This window comes from Acipenser ruthenus, chromosome 6, assembly GCF_902713425.1.
Source record: "Acipenser ruthenus chromosome 6, fAciRut3.2 maternal haplotype, whole genome shotgun sequence".
Lineage (NCBI taxonomy): Eukaryota > Metazoa > Chordata > Actinopteri > Acipenseriformes > Acipenseridae > Acipenser > Acipenser ruthenus.
Genome location: NC_081194.1, coordinates 27,896,477 through 27,912,969, shown reverse-complemented (window position 1 = coordinate 27,912,969; position 16,493 = coordinate 27,896,477). Strand labels below are relative to the sequence as shown.

Sequence of the window (16,493 nt, the reverse complement as noted above, 5' to 3'; positions counted from 1 at the left end):
CTGCGACAGGGTTAGGTAGATAGGGTTTATTATTATTATTCTTGGTGTTGTGAATTCTGGCCCTTAACGGGAATTCTCTGCTTGGTACCTCAATAAACCGTGAATTCGAGAATTCCACTGTCTCCCTGAGTCCTGCTTCATGAAAAAAATAAATAAAACCTGACAAAACATTACAATATTTTCCGAAACAAGTGTTTTTACTCAATGAACATGCAGACAGTCTGTGATGCAAAGTGTCTAGTAAGTAATGTGGTTGCAAAATATCATGGCTACTGACTCCCCTGATCAGATGTGGATTAATAATTACAGACACCCGTTCTTCAGCACTGGTTAAGTGCGCCTCCTAATTGTTTTTTTTGTTGTTGCTTATTTGTCTTTAGCACAGGCTTTCATGTCATAATACTTTTTTTCTGATGACTGCACTATTTATTGAAGCCTTCGAAACAGCATTAACTGTATTAACTATTGTTTGCCATGGCTTCTTTTTTTCTGCTTTACAATGTTGTGTACGAAGGCCTTTTCTAAATAAAGCCGATTCATTCGGATTACTTCTTCCAAAATGAAGTGCGTCTCTTCCTCTGGTGAAGTTTGCTTTTCTTTTTTAGGGCACCTCGTTTGAGATTGTTCATCTTTAAAACATTTCCAGCGCAACCCTCGGCGAGTAGGCGTGTTTGTACTTACTGAGGCTATTTAAATACTCATTTACTATGCAGTCGCAGGCTTACGAATTTAAAATTTCCTATTGAAAATTGCATTTTTAGAACTGGTATATATAGCAAGTCAGTGCTTCTGACACAGCAAGTATTTTGAACAGCCTTACTAAAGGAATACTTACCTTCAAAAGAACAGCAATTGCTTTTCTTTGTTTAACACTTTCCTTTAATAAACTACATTTCTAGGTGTAGCACTGTGCAGAGATGCCATTGGTACTGGTTCTGCCATTTGGTGCTACTTGCATGCATTTGTAATTAATATGTACTCAGTAAATATTGAATATTTTATTTTGAAACACCTGCCAAATTTGGTTGTTTTGCAATTACTAAAATCATAACTTTAAAGGAATGTATGCTTGGTTTCTTAGAGCCTCTTAATTGTAAAAAATTGGTGGGTTGGGTTGGGTTGGGGTAGGGTAGGGTAGGCACACAAAACTTCAGTCTGAACTGGATTGCATAGTATGTATCAGGTAAGTCAACCATACCACTACACTAATGTTTCATAAGTATGTGAACACGTATGTGAACACAATTCCCATTGCATAAGAAATGTTCTTGCTACAGTACCTCTATTACTGGGGCTGAAGTTGAAGGCTACAAAATGTAAATCTACCAGCATTTAAGGAACTCAAATAGTTAAGGGGGCTGGAATAATGTTGCATTTGATGCCAGTGGGGAGAAAAAAAAAAAAAAAACAGCACCAGCCAGAACAGTCAATGATAAAACATTCAAAATCAAGTTCAACATAAATTTTATATACACAGATACAACAACATTAAATATAAAAAGAAGCTTGGCAAATAGAAGTATATTACAAACACGGTCTTTACAAGAGCAACTCATCCTTGTTAAATGAACAGGCAAGTTTCAATACAAATACATAGCAACTGTAAATAACACTGGAATCAAGAATGGAATGAACCACATAAGCATTATCATGAAAGGTATGTCGGTATGCTAACCCATGGCACTGAAGTTATAGATGAGGAAAAGTCAAAAGAACTGAAAGGAAGACTCCCATGAGAAGTTCTTATTTAACTACTTGTATGATGCATAAACCTGTAGTTCTAATGGATGTGACATTTTTTAACATTCGCACAGCATTATTTATTTAAGTGAAACTACCAATAGGGTATTGATCCCCACAAACCAAAGTGGGACCATAATTAAAAACTATGAAAAGATATTACTGTATTCATTGTCATATTCTAGCTAACACTAGATAAACTTTTTTCCCAGCATTTTGTTTTACTTAGTGTTTTAATACTAGCCAATTATTCTAGACTAAAGCTCCGTTATTAGAAAAAAAGGAAAGGCATTGTATCTTGTCAATGTGGTTGGCCTGAACAGGTTTATTTCAGCCTTTCCAGAGGTAGGGCAAGCCTTCACCTAGCAACAGAGTTCCATTGTAGCCGTGGCTCGGCTTTGTTTTGTCAACAAAACAAGCATGTTCTCTAAGGCTGTATTTAAAATGTATAATTATTGGTCACGTGAAAAAAATTTGAAACACAATCCACAAACAGCAATTGATAGGTTAGTTTAAAAATAAAAAAATAAAAAAATCACCCCCTCCCCCCCTCCGTGCAATAGTAAACAAAGGGAGTGGTAAATCCATAGCCAATCATTCCAGCTTCTATTAATGCAGATTGTGACATTTTCCCACTTATGGAAAATTCAACTTGCAATTTCATAAAAAGGATCAAAACTGCCACAAAAAATGTTACTGCATTCAAAACCAAACATGTTGACCCCACCCATACATTTAATATACAACTTAGTTTACATACAAAATAAAGCCTTTCAATTGGTCACTAGGTTGGCACCATGCCTTGAATTACATTCCGATTTCACTCCTCAAACAATGTTTTGTGAAAGATGAATACCTACATATTAAAATACACACACTCAAAACGGTGTATAACACTACTCAATTGCTTGTGTCATCTTGATACCCTCTCCCAAACAATTTTATCCCAGTACCACTTCAATTAAAAAATTAAAATCCAATGTGAAAATGAAACTGACCCTGTGCTTCAAGACCTGTTGACCGCCATGCTAAATATTTACAGTAAATCTCTAAATATAAAAATCAGTAGGGGAAAATAGAACCCCCACATTTCTCCTAGTGTTAGGAACAAGGCCTTATGGTTAAAAGTTCAGGATTGGGAGTCAGGAGATCCAGGTTTAAAAAAAAAAACAAAAAAAAAAAAAAACTTATATGGGCCAGGATGCAGGGGGTTTCATCAGGATATGAAAGTGGGATACGGCTCCAGTTAGGTTCCTATCGTCCCAGCATGATTGCTTTGATCACAAAACAAAATGCTGCATTTAAAGTTTACCTCATAAAACTTGATTTGTTGTGTCAGGCCAATTTTCAGTGTTTTTATTGTACACCCTCCTATTTGAGACCCTTGTTGTATGTTATGGAGATTCAGATATTAAAACTATCCATTTTAAAGCAGGTCTATTAATTGTCCCCTTTTCATGTTCAGCTACAATAAACAAACGCATCAAGGACCAGTAAAATATACATTTAAAAAGTCAGAAACCAGTATGAATTGGTACCAATTCCATTTACAGTACAGCATTAATAAGGTATATGCTTAGCCTCCTCTTTTTGAGCAGATGCAATGTAAAAACATCAGGGTCATATAGTTCCATTGCTGTTGCTGCAATCTTGTCCCTGGCCACATGCAGCTCTCAGTAGTCTACAAGTTTATTCTGGTGTTTTCTTCTGGAAGTACAAGAAGATTTTTTTCATTGATCCTGGAGTGGAGGGAGCCTGAAAGAACATAAAACAATTTCAAATGTTTAAATTGTTGCACAAACCTAGATGTTAGACTATGATCAAATCAAGGCGGCAAACGTTTTAATAGACCGCATTTAATAAGAACGTTCGGTCTATCAAAGTTATAATTAAAATAAATATATTTCCATTTCCATTTTGTTTTTTTAATTGTTGTTATTTGAGTCTGTTTTACTCCACTCAAAAAACATTGCACTGGAGTAAAAGCTTAGTAAAGCCAGTCCGAAGTCTCGCAATGGGTGAGAGAGTATCCTTAGCTTCGAAATAAACATACAAATAGAAAAGGGAGACTTGGTTGGAATCTATTTACCGGAGACCCTGTAGTCCTGCTGCCCTGCTTCTTGGCACTGGGACTCCTCAAGCTGTTGGGACTCCCCTGCTCTCTCTTCAGTCTCTGTCCCATTGCAGAGAGCCAGTCTGCCTGGCCAGGGGAGCTGTTCTCCTTGCCCAGGTGCCCCGGTGAAGGGATCTGCTGGCCTGCATCTAGATGCTGCTGGGCCTCCAGCTCTGTATGGCCTGGGCTGGATCCCTGCTCCTTCTGCTGCTCCTCCTCTGCTAAACAGTACACTCCCCTGAGCCCTCGCCTCTTCTTAGCTGAAGGGTCGAGCTCCATCACACAGTCACAATCTCCAGGGCATCCCAAAGCACTTCCTCCACTTGTCTCTAGACGGCGCTTCACCCTCCTTTCTGAGGCAGGGGGTGCGGGCATGGGGCTCAGGGCGATGGGGCTTAGCACGTTCCTGGGGGATGGAGTCCTCTGACCTGCAGAACCAGGGGTTCCAAGATTGGGAGAGCTGGGGGTCTGAAGGCTAGGAGAATGGGGAGTCCTGGTGATCCACTTCTTTATAGAGGTGCTGGCAGTGGCAGTCTGTCGGAGAGTGGCGGGTGTGCGGCTGGCTGGGGTATGACTCTTGCGACCCGGAGTTTGGAGGAAGGAGGGCGTGCAGGAGGGAAGTGGTAGGTCTGCAGTGCTGGGCGCACAGGCTGCAGCCTGGGGTGAGAGTGCTACAGAAGCTTCTTTTCTGGGTGTCTTGGCCGGAGTTTGTTCCAATGAGGTCACAGGTTCTGGATGAACAGTAAAGGAAAAGAGAAAAATAAATAAGTGTTTAAAATAAGACAGCTGACTGCATTTTCATTGGCTTTTCAAAGTTAAATGTTAAGACCATGTTTGTCCAATAATGAGGTGGTCATATTTTTATTTGGGGTGGGGAAGAGAACATGCAATATGCATGTCTCTTCATTTCAAGTCTTTTGGATAGACAGTCATGGTGGACAGTCACATTGAACTCGTGCAGACGAGGCTTTCCATGAACAGTATCCAGACAGGCCAAAGCCAAGTACCCCTTTGCAAAAAGCAGCATCAAATTGTTGGACTCTCTTTACCTGAAGTTTGGGGGGGGGTTTTTGGACAGGCCCAGCCCACCAGATTTGCAGGTCCGATAGCCGACTTCTCACCATCAGCCCTCCGACTCAAGCGCCAGATCCGAACTGTGTTGTCATCCGAACATGAAGCAATCTGCCAGAGACATACAAAGTTAATCTTTTCTAACAAGATCCAAACAATTACTGCCAATAGGGGCGGTAAAATTCTATATTTCAGTGGACCACAAGGGTTTCTTAAATATATGTATGTAGAGATAAAGTTTATGCATATTGCTGTATTTCACCAAAACTGGCTTCTCATGTGAGACGCATGAAAACAGCTCAATAACGTTACAGTAGAACATCCATCACTTTTTACTAACCTTGGTGAAATCAGTGGGGCACCAGGCAACAGAGGTGACTTCCTGGCAGTGACCCTGGAGCATCATGGGAGGAGCCTTGGGGTCCGAGATCTGGATGACAGCAACAGAATTTGATTACAAAACAGAGCCACACAGTTACTTCTAGGATTACCAAAATATTAAGTTTGCTCAGGATGTACAGTATGTCTACATGTTTTTTGTGGCCATCACATTTTTCAAATGATAAAAACTCATTCCCCATGAACCACTATGAGGGAGCTGTTCTGCAAAACCAAAATGACGAATGAAGCCAGGGAAACGGTACAATCTGCACCATATTGTCTTCCTGGGATATGGCTGACTTTACAGAACATCTGCTCAAGAAAGGCTTAAATAACTTTTAAAATCAAAATGCACACCTGCAGTCTCCTCCGTTTCCTTGAAAGACTTAAAACCACAAACACTTTAACCCTAATCATCCCCCCCCCCCCTTGCTTTATATGAGGTAAGGCACCCTCATATGAGCTCATCATGCATTTGCGTCTTCCATATAAAAACTAAACGAGAGCCCCATAGGAGGTTGTTATAGAACGGTTACAGAATGGCAGTTAATGGTCACCTTCCAGATGTATGCGTTGTGGTCACTAGAGCCACTGGCTAGGAACTGATCATCAGGGCTCACGCTAGATTTAATGTAGAACGAGGAGTTGAAGTGGCCATTGAATACTCCCACTGAAAAAAAAGAGAGAGAATCAGATATTAAATTAGGTGGTGCTTGAAACCAGCCGGAGCACAAAAAACGTACATCATTACAACTTTATATATTGAGTTGATGAGGCTCTATTGGGTTTGAGAGTCATGTTGCAATTAACAATACAGCAGAAAATGGTTCAAGTACCTACCCTGAACTGCACATAACAAAACAAAAACAACACACACAATGGCCTTTTGTCTTTGTTAAATCAGGTCACAATGAAATAAAACAGAAAAAGGCAATTTTCCCTGGAAGAGTCATTCTGTTATTCCCCTTCCCTGGCCATGACCTTACAATCAAAAGTAGCTCAGACAAGAGATATCTATACTAAACAGATCTTATAAATAGTAAACACAATAAAGTATTTATTTAGCTGAAAAATGATGTGTCCAAAAACAGATGATTAACTGCTGGATAAATAAGATTAAAAATGTAAGCATGTTATTTAAAAAAAAAAGTAACCCTTTGTTTTAAATGTTACATTTCCATACATTAAAGTACAGTAATGAATATTTATATATAAAAAAAAAAAAAAAAAAACACACACCACACACACTAGGCCTGGTCCCGCTCCTGTGTCCGAGAACTCCTTATTTAGGTATGTTATTGAAATGACCAGGTATTGGCCATCTCACCTGAATCTATTATTTACTAATTGAAGTTACATACAACTGCAAAGGAACTTTTTTTTAAGCGCCCAACTATCTACCTATAGATTAGTGACCCTAGTAGGGTTTTTAAACACGCAATTCTGGCCCCTGTATAGGTCAGTGAGCAAAGTAGTTTGGGTCACATTTCCCATTTGAAACTACAGCAACAAAAGACGCTTCCCCTTGCTCCAGGTTGCATAGCAACACTGACAGAGGACCCAACCTTTGCAGGGTGTTTGAGTTGTTTACAGCTCTAACCAAGGGGTCAGGCAGTAGGTTGTTCAGAATCCTTATACTACCTGCCAGTGTCACATATGGGCATGGCAAGGCTTCATAAAAAAATAAATAAAATAAAAATTCCACAACTGTCATAAAATCAGAGAGCTGCCAGCTGTGCAGAGTTATGCCAACATCCTATCTGGTTGTGTTATTTTGAGACCCCCTCAATCCCTCTGCAATGGACACGAGGGGGATTTCCTTCTTTGGCAGCTACTGCCTGACTCCCAACAGACACATTTCAGAGATTCTGTGCAGCTGCTGCTGCTTGGAGAGCCCTTGAGCTCCCCCTGGCGGTAGTGGGCTCTCACAGCACTGCAGGGAGCTGTTCGACCTCTCAAAAACTACCTCAAAAACTCAGCAACACTGATACGTTAAATCATTGGGCATTGGGGCAAATACAAAACCACCACATCATAAAATAACTGTGCATTGTATGGTTCAAGAACATAAATGCATAAGGAGGCTGTGAGGTCCAGTGGTTAAAGAAAAGGGCTTGTAACCAGGAGGTACCCGGTTCAAATCCCACCTCAGCCACTGACTCATTGTGTGAACCTGAGCAAGTCACTTAACCTCCTTGTACTCCGTCTTTCGGGTGAGACGTAGTTGTAAGTGACTCTGCAGTTGATGCATAGTTCACACACCCTAGTCTCTAAGTCGCCTTGGATAAAGGCGTCTGCTAAATAAACAAATAATAATAATGCATGGCATGCAATTAGCCTATATAACTACTGAGAGAACACTGTACTGTATCCCAAAGCTAATGCCAAAATAAACCGACTGCCACTTCATGAAACATACTGTTCGTCTTTTTTTTATTGTGTATTTAAACACATTTTCAGGTGGTTAGTTGTGTCAATATTTGTCATTACTGTCTGACAGCTACTTGACAGAGCATCTGATAGGACTGCATTATGCTGCCCTTTTTCAGAGCAAAAGCATTGGCAGGGGCGTTATTGTAATGCATTTTGCTAAGTGTTGTACAATGCCAATACCTTGAGTATGTAACACACATACTATCGATGGCCCATTCTTTGCTAAAGAAAAAAAATCATAAAGGCTGATTTCTCAAACAGGCTACAGTTAAAGTATTGCGCCCCCTACTGTTCAGCAAAACGCAGCTCAATAAGAGAAGAGCATCCCAGGAACACTTGTAACTGTTACAGGCTGTTGTAGCCAAGTGTGAACAACAATGTAATGGATAACACTGAAAGTACAGTTTTCACGATAGAACAAGAAGTTTAGAGTCAAATCAGCTCAAGGAAAAGCTCAATAATTGACAGACTTTGCAAGACCTTTGATAAAGTAAATCGAGAATGATCAATTCATTCTCCTTTAAAATGTATGCCAAATTCGGTGTAGCGTGCAACGTTACATGCTCCTTTCTCCGTTTCTCTTATTGTACGATAAAAAGTGTACCCAACTCCTCCCAATAGCCACCCCAACACAGCAAGACCCCAGTTGTTTGATCCCTTACCTGGAGTCTTTTTCAAGCCAGTCACATCAAACATGTATATATTCTCATCAGTGCAGTTTGCAAACAAGCGCGAGCCTGTAGAGTCCAACGCCAGACTGGAGTAGCCTAGTAAGGGAAAAGGACAGAAAAGTTTGGTGTATTAAAGACAATTCTTATTTTGGTTATTTGAATTTGAGAATGCAAGGCAAACTACAGCAGACTTAAAGTACTGCAGCTGTAAACTGACACAAGTTTACTTCTACAAAAGAAGAATTGCTGTAATTTCACCACTGGTGCAATAAAAAGGTATTTGAACCATTTCTATTGTACACACACAAGCACACCATATCCAAGTGTCAACATGCTTAATCAGATTGTGCCCTGTTCTGTGTACAGCAAAATGTGGCCTGTCATTTTGAATCTCAAATCCTGCTAGGTTTGTTTGATTTAGAGAACAGAATGCCCCACCCCCCCATAAATTGAGCAGGTTGACATGCAAGGATATGCTGCATTTCAATCAGTTTGATTAAGGGAAACAGTTTATGACAAACCCAGCTTTCGTGAGCTGGTTCCAGGGTACGGGTAAGCCTGGAGAGGCGCGGGGTCCTGGTGGTGGACTGTGTAGTTTTTCCTCAGGTCCCACATCTTAACAACACTGGAAGAAAAAAATACATATACATTGAACTAAAAAAAAAAAAAAACTACAGCTGGTATTTTTCACTGCTGTACTAAGGCATGATTTAATCTGTTTAGAAAAACTGGTATTTAAATTGATGACAGGTAAGATATACCAAATCTGTTTTTTGAGAGATTTGCTTTACTGTTTTAGGTTAAGGATAATGCAAAACAGGTATAGTGGCAAATTGTGATTGGTTTTAATTTTAATTTTATGAATGAAGCATGCAAGGCTAATTTGGGCTTTTCCACTGTGGTACTATTCTGCGAGTTACTCACAGGAGCACAGGCGGATTTTACTAAAGCTAGAGTGTCTTACCCGTCAACAGCTCCTGCAGAAATGAGAGTGTTTTCATCGCGAAAGAGCACCACCGTCACACTCTGCTGGGAATCCTGGGTAGCAAAAGAACAACATTCAATGCTGGCCTACCATGGTCCAGCACGGGGGAGTGGGGGCTTTTCACACTGCACCACTTCCTGTTATTTAAAAGTGTAGTTCTAGGTTTACTTAAATTATACATATTAGTTGTGACTGTGTCCCTGAAGCTAACAAGAAGACCTGAATGTCTGTATGTTGGGTTTGCAAAAAAATAGACTATTTTATCATGCTCTTAATTGTATTAATACTTGTACTGCGATTCTTGAAATGTATTTTTGTTTACGACTAAGTTGCCCTGGATAAGGGCGTCTAAGAAATAATAATAATAATAATAATAATAATAATAATAATAATAATGTTACTAGGAAATGTAAACTCACCACAGAAGGAGCAATTCCTCTGCTTGTCTGTCTCCTCTTCTTCAGTTTGGAAGGAGTCTGTCTGTCCATGTTATTGTGAGCCCCAGTGATCTGTTTCACTTGTCTGTAAAACCCATCTGGGGAGAGATTGTGTGGGATTAGTTTCAGGGTTTGGTTTTGAGAGATCTAAAACATTTGATCTGGGTCTGAAAGCTCACAATGCAAGGCACTCTTGTCTGTTTGGCCTCAGCTGGAAAACAGAATGGCTGGGCCAGTTTTAAGGCAAACTCCCTCAAGATTGTGTTTAAAGGATGTGCCACTAGCATTCAGGCAGGAAGACAGGAGACAGGGAATAATCCCCAAACAGTTTGTGGTGAAGTCCATTGCTTTGGGCTGCACTCATCACTAATCACTTGAGGTCAGTACATCTAGAGTATTAAGGTTGCCTTGACATCTGTTGCTTTAAGTTTCTGACTCAACATTAGCAGGACAGGATTCAGGAGTATCCGAGTAACCAAATTGTTTTCCTAACAGTATTCTGGGTGGGTAAAAGTAAAAACAGGAAAAAAAAAAAATAATAATTCTCTCACTTGAATAAAAAGTGGTTTCTCACAAAAACTATGGTTTGGCCTGAAAAAAGGGCCTACCTTTCTTACTGCACCTTGTATCCCAAACCATGATGTTCCCGTCTCTTCCTCCAGTGCAAAAAACAGCTTTAAAAGAAAACAAATAAATAAAACCAAAGCAAACTTGGTTGAATAATCGTCCCTGTTAAATAAGTTTACAGTTCAGTCCTGGGCCCCGAGACACCTCTGGACATTCATTTCTGATTGTCAACAGTTTTTCACTTTTGTTCAGTATGATAAATGTACTATTGGATCTATTTACAGTGAGATTAATAGTAAGAAAACAATACAGTGCCATCCATTTGCTTGTCTAAAAACCACAGTCCACTTTTTTTTTTTTTTTTAAAGCAACAGGAAATGCAGCTGGCAAGTTGACAGGAGATTTGTTTGCACCTGTACTACCACCAGGAAGAATGTATTTCCAAGAATAACTGTAAACATATTGACAGCTGAATCCATCAAAACCATTAACTTTCTGGTTCTTGACTAATTGCTACTGGATCTCCCAGCAATAATTAGGGCTCTATGGTAATGGTGATTTCATGACTCTCCCTTGACTTCAAGAACCAGGAAATCATACAAAGAAGTTAAAGATGTGGATTTAAGAATTTCCTATTACTAAATTAATATTACCGGATTCTGCCGAGTCAAACGCCCAGGGGGCATAAAGTTGTCATTAGGGTAAAAGTGTGGCAGGGCGTTGGCTCAGCCAGGTGCAAAATTACAGGCATTACTGCAGAGGGAGTATTTTTTACATTAGGTAGATAATAGATTACGTTTACAATGAGGCATGCTTAAAATTCAAAGGTAGAGCACAGCACGCAGTCACTCTAAAGAATCAAGAAGTGCAGTTAACATATTTAATAAGTGGTGAAATACATTTCAAAGTTGCTGGAGTATATCCACCGTTTTGTCATTCAAATCTGTTCACAAGGCAAACTTTAAAGCTGCATGCAAAAGCACAATATTAATAGAAGTTGCTATATTCCAAAAATATGTAAAACAAGGAATTGTCTGCATCATTAATGCACAGAGCAACTACTTCTAGACAGTTTTTTTCTATGCACGTAAGCTGTGATATTTCCCATCAGGCATTATTGGTGCATGGTTATTAAACCGGAAATTAACGGTGACAATTTGACTTTCAGCTAAAAGTTGGGGTGGGGCGATCATTCAAACTCGGCAAAATACGGTACTTTCCAAGAACTGTGGTTTAATTTAAAGGGTACATAAGGACCTTTATTTTATTGTGTTACAGACGTGCTCAAATTTGTTGGTACCCTTACAGCTCATTGAAATAATGCTTCATTCCTCCTGAAAAGTGATTAAATTAAAAGCTATTTTATCATGTATACTTGCATGCCTTTGATATGTCATAGAATAAAGCAAAGAAGCTGTGAAAAGAGATGAATTATTGCTTATTCTACAAAGATATTCTAAAATGGCCTGGACACATTTGTTGGTACCCCTTAGAAAAGATAATAAATAATTGGATTATAGTGATATTTCAAACTAATTGGTTTCTTTAATTAGTATCACACATGTCTCCAATCTTGTAATCAGTCATTCAGCCTATTTAAATGGAGAAAAGTAGTCACTGTGCTGTTTGGTATCATTGTGTGCACCACACTGAACATGGACCAGAGAAAGCAAAGGAGAGAGTTGTCTGAGGAGATCAGAAAGAAAATAATAGACAAGCATGGTAAAGGTAAAGGCTACAAGACCATCTCCAAGCAGCTTGATGTTCCTGTGACAACAGTTGCAAAGATTATTAAGAAGTTTAAGGTCCATGGAACTGTAGCCAACCTCCCTGGGCGCGGCTGCAAGAGGAAAATCGACCCCAGATTGAACAGAAGGATAGTGCGAATGGTAGAAAAAGAACCAAGGATAACTGCCAAAGAGATACAAGCTGAACTCCAAGGTGAAGGTACGTCAGTTTCCGATCGCACCATCCGTCGCTTTTTGAGCAAAAGTGGGCTCCATGGAAGAAGACCCAGGAGGACTCCACTTTTGAAAGAAAAACATAAAAAAGCCAGACTGGAATTTGCTAAAATATTGACAAGCCACAATCCTTCTGGGAGAATGTCCTTTGGACAGATGAGTCAAAACTGGAGCTTTTTAGCAAGTCAGCTCTATGTTCACAGACGTAAAAATGAAGCTTTCAAAGAAAAGAACACCATACCTACAGTGAAACATGGAGGAGGCTCAGTTATGTTTTGGGGCTGCTTTGCTGCGCCTGGCACAGGGTGCCTTGAATCTGTGCAGGGCACAATAAAATCTCAAGACTATCAAGGCATTCTGGAGCGAAACGTACTGCCCAGTGTCAGAAAGCTCTGTCTCAGTCGCAGGTTGTGGGTCCTCCAACAGTATAATGACCCAAAACACACATCTAAAAGCACCCAAGAATGGATAAGAACAAAACATTGGACTATTCTGAAATGGCCTTCTATGAGTCCTGATCTGAATCCTATCGAACATCTATGGAAAGAGCTGAAACTTACAGTCTGGAGAAGGCAGCCATCAAACCTGAGACAGCTGGAGCAGTTTGCTCAGGAAGAGTGGGCCAAACTACCTGTTAACAGGTGCAGAAGTCTCATTGAGAGCTACAGAAAACTTTTGATTGCAGTGATTGCCTCTAAAGGTTGTGCAACAAAATATTAGGTTAGCGGTCCCATCATTTTTGTCCATGCCATTTTCATTTGTTTTATTATTTGCAATATTATGTTGAATAAAAAATCAAAAGCAAAGTCTGATTTCTATTAAATATGGAATAAACCATGGTGGATGCCAATTAACTTGAAACTGACAAAAGTATTTCAGAGAAAATTGTGCATTCTTCGTTTTTTGTGGAGGGGTACCAACAAATTTGAGCACGTCTGTACATGTTTCCATGTGTTGATTCAACTGTTTACGCAAGGTGTGTGTATTGTTTAAATTTTTTCTTTTTTTTACATTTTGAACACTTTAAACTTTTAAATTGCATCCCCTGCTTCAAGATGGCTTCACGTACCTGCTTGGACCTCTCAGAACTACACTTCCCATCATCCTCCTGCTCACAGGTAAATCCATCTCAGCTACATGTGAGCAGGAGGATGTGAAGCCATCTTGAGGCAGGGAATGCAATTTAAAGTTTAAAAAAGTGGTCAAAATGTAAAAAAAAAAAAAAAAAATTAACACAATACACACACCTTACATAAACAGTTGTAGCAACACATGGGAACATGTAACACAATAAAATAAAAAGGTCCTTATGTACCCTTTAATACAAGTATATCAAATATCACTGGATTCAAGAAAATATTCACCAAATTAAGTGATTAATTGAACTGTATGCATACTACAATGCAAACCTCTGATGAAAAGTACAACCTCAATTTAAAAACACAGTTACCTTTTTCATGTTTTCCAAAAGCCACAGACTTGAGGCTGCATTGGTGTCCTTTGAAAGTGCCAAGATGCTCACTGGTCTTCACATCCCACAGCATAGCTGTCTGATCCCCAGATGCTGTTACCTACAGGCATAGAAGCAACTCAAGCATTCTGCACCCAGAACCCACGAAGGATGCTGAACTCATACGATGAATCAATTTTGTCACGATACACAACGTTTGAAATTACATTTGACCAAGGTGGATAAAAAAGTTGTTTGGTCACTTTGAAATGTTGAAATAAACATTCATTGCTTGGACCACCTAAGTGTTATTTAGTTAACTGCTCAAAATGGACCCTGTTTGTTGCAAAGTTTTAAAAAGGCTGCTTACAATTTGAGGCTCTCCAGGGACCCAGGCAATGTCAAAGACAGCATTGGAATGAGCCAGCCATTCTGTGAAGATAAAAACAAGCATGGTTAGTTTTGTAGGCCAATATCTGAAAAGCCCTCAGGTTTGAACAAATGTGTCTCGGGCACCCGAGTCAGATTCTTTTACTGCAGCTATCAGGGGACCTTTAATATATATAAAGAGTTAATTCACTTTTTATCTGACACATGGCATCACCTGCCACATCACAGTGCCCCATAACCTCAAGCTTCGGTATGTGTAAAAAAAAATCCCTGCAAATATATTATTTCAATGTTTTAATTAATATAAAGTACTGTGAAATAGTGGCCAAAAACTGCTGATTTATGTGGTTTCACACAAAAAATAAAACACCTTTAAAAAGGGGGTTCTTGCGTGATTCTGTATGGTAGAGCCGGACAATCCCTTCTTCATTGGCAACAGCAAGCACATGATGTATTTCAGGAGCTGGAGTGGAAGAAGCATGTTGTATTAGAAGGGCAATTTTCATGTGCGGAATGCAGCTTTACAAATATATCAGCAAGAAAACAGATTTGAAGAAACAAAATGCAAGGTACTAAACTGACAAACGAAGATGTTCTTTACACTGCATCTTAAGAGAACCTTTTACTTTATGTACTCAGAACTAGCAAATGGCAACAGGGTTATAACAAAAAGTTTGTCACACTGAAAGGGCAAGCAAGTTTTTTTTTTTTTTAGTTTTGAGCTGAGGCAGCTTGGGCTGTGCAGTAGTCTGATACTCCTAACATATCCACGATAGCAAATATTGCACTTGTTTAATTTGCAGAGTTACAATACATGTATGTTGTGAGTGGAGAGGAATATTAATTGGTAAAAAAACAACACCTCAGCCTTGTTAAAGAAACAGGAATGTAGGTGTTTTGCTGTTATTTACCTGTTGAAAACGTGCACCCAAAAGGAGGTACTGGAACCCCCATATCTCCATAGGAGATGTGTTCATCGTGTCTGGCACACTGGTAACAGTCCAACAGCTGGTGTAGGGGATACTTTTGCTGTCCTTCTGTGGTAAAAGTATTCACAATTAAAACACAACCTTAAAAACAAAAAGAAACAACCTCTAATAACTGTACCCCCATCCGTATGTTGTAATACAGCAACCCTGTTCCAAAATTCCGCCATTTGCTGTCACTTCCATGATGAACAGGGAGGAAGTAGTAGGGACAATGCCATTTCTGAAAGGCTGTAAAAGGAATGCAACTCCTGAAGTATTTATGCGCATTTTATAGGCGTTCTCTCTATCAGACAAGGGGCTCACGACAACAAGTAGTTTTTAGGTACGACACGTTTGTGATCAAAATAGCAAATGCTATGGCATTAGTATGTACTGTTACAGTAAACTTAAAGTAAACATTAACAATGCTCATACTTAACAGACATGGTGATGAGCATTGTAAATAGTTGCGTTTCTTTGTTTGAATAAATAAGAACGCTGACGTAAAGGGTGTATCTAAGTCAGTTTCGTGTCAATTATACTGATATTCTATTTAGCTGCTTGTGCATTCACAAAGCATCACATTATAAAAAGCCTGCCTCAGGCACTCCATCCCCCAACATGACAGACAACAGAACTACATTCCACTTAATAAAGTTGCTTGCAACCCATTCTGTTAGTATTACTCTTACACAGAAAAGCACGCGTCGATTTACAAAAATCTAACATTGCACAGACACATAGAAACTGGACGAAATGAACCCTGATCAACTTTTGTATTCACTTTGTCACAAAACAAATCGTGTTTCTGTATAAATGGTAGCTAATAACTTCAAAATCGATCTCCCCCCCCCCCCCCCCAAATACCACAATCTGTTCAACAAAAAGAAAATCGGACATGTTTTCCCCCCATTAACCATCAATCGCCTTTTCTTGTATTGTTGTACTCAAACGTAATGTTCCTTTTAACCTATTAACCTCATATTAAAAATATAACAGTATAAAACACTTTTAAACTCGCGCGGTAGGAATCACTCATAATTTGATACATGCATCAGACAGATAATCCTGGACTTACCATTGCATTTGCGACTAAAAACTCCTCGATCAACAATGGAACGAAAAAGCATTTTCACAACTATTTCCTAAATCAAAATACAAATCTATGATACAATATATTGTTTTCTCTTCCAGATCTCCCCCCTCTGCTCTAGCTGATCACCACACAGATGAGATAATCAGGCTTTCCCGCGAAATGGCCAAAATGCCCAACACTGCAGCAGGACAAACTACCCGCGAAAATGACGCAACGCACTCTGATTGGCC

The 16,493-nt window shown here is 39.4% G+C and overlaps 1 protein-coding gene across 2 annotated transcripts; it reads right to left on the bottom strand.

The window, feature by feature from the left end:
- Positions 1–1,447: 1,447 nt before the first annotated feature.
- LOC117410398 (denticleless protein homolog) lies at positions 1,448–16,436 on the bottom strand. Of its 2 annotated transcripts, none has more exons than XM_059025309.1 (15): positions 16,246–16,436; positions 15,111–15,233; positions 14,570–14,662; positions 14,180–14,241; positions 13,810–13,930; positions 10,440–10,505; positions 9,814–9,929; positions 9,374–9,447; positions 8,931–9,034; positions 8,401–8,505; positions 5,863–5,975; positions 5,265–5,354; positions 4,903–5,035; positions 3,830–4,584; positions 1,448–3,495 (listed from the first exon to the last, which is right to left on the bottom strand). In XM_059025309.1, exons 1-15 carry the CDS (start codon positions 16,295–16,297, stop codon positions 3,430–3,432), a joined length of 2,073 nt encoding a protein of 690 aa, XP_058881292.1. In that variant the 5' UTR covers positions 16,298–16,436; the 3' UTR covers positions 1,448–3,429. The 2 variants fall into 2 exon arrangements, with proteins under 2 accessions (XP_058881292.1, XP_033872792.1); XM_034016901.2 differs by having other exon boundaries at positions 15,111–15,236; positions 16,246–16,435.
- Between the last annotated feature and the right edge of the window lie 57 nt (positions 16,437–16,493).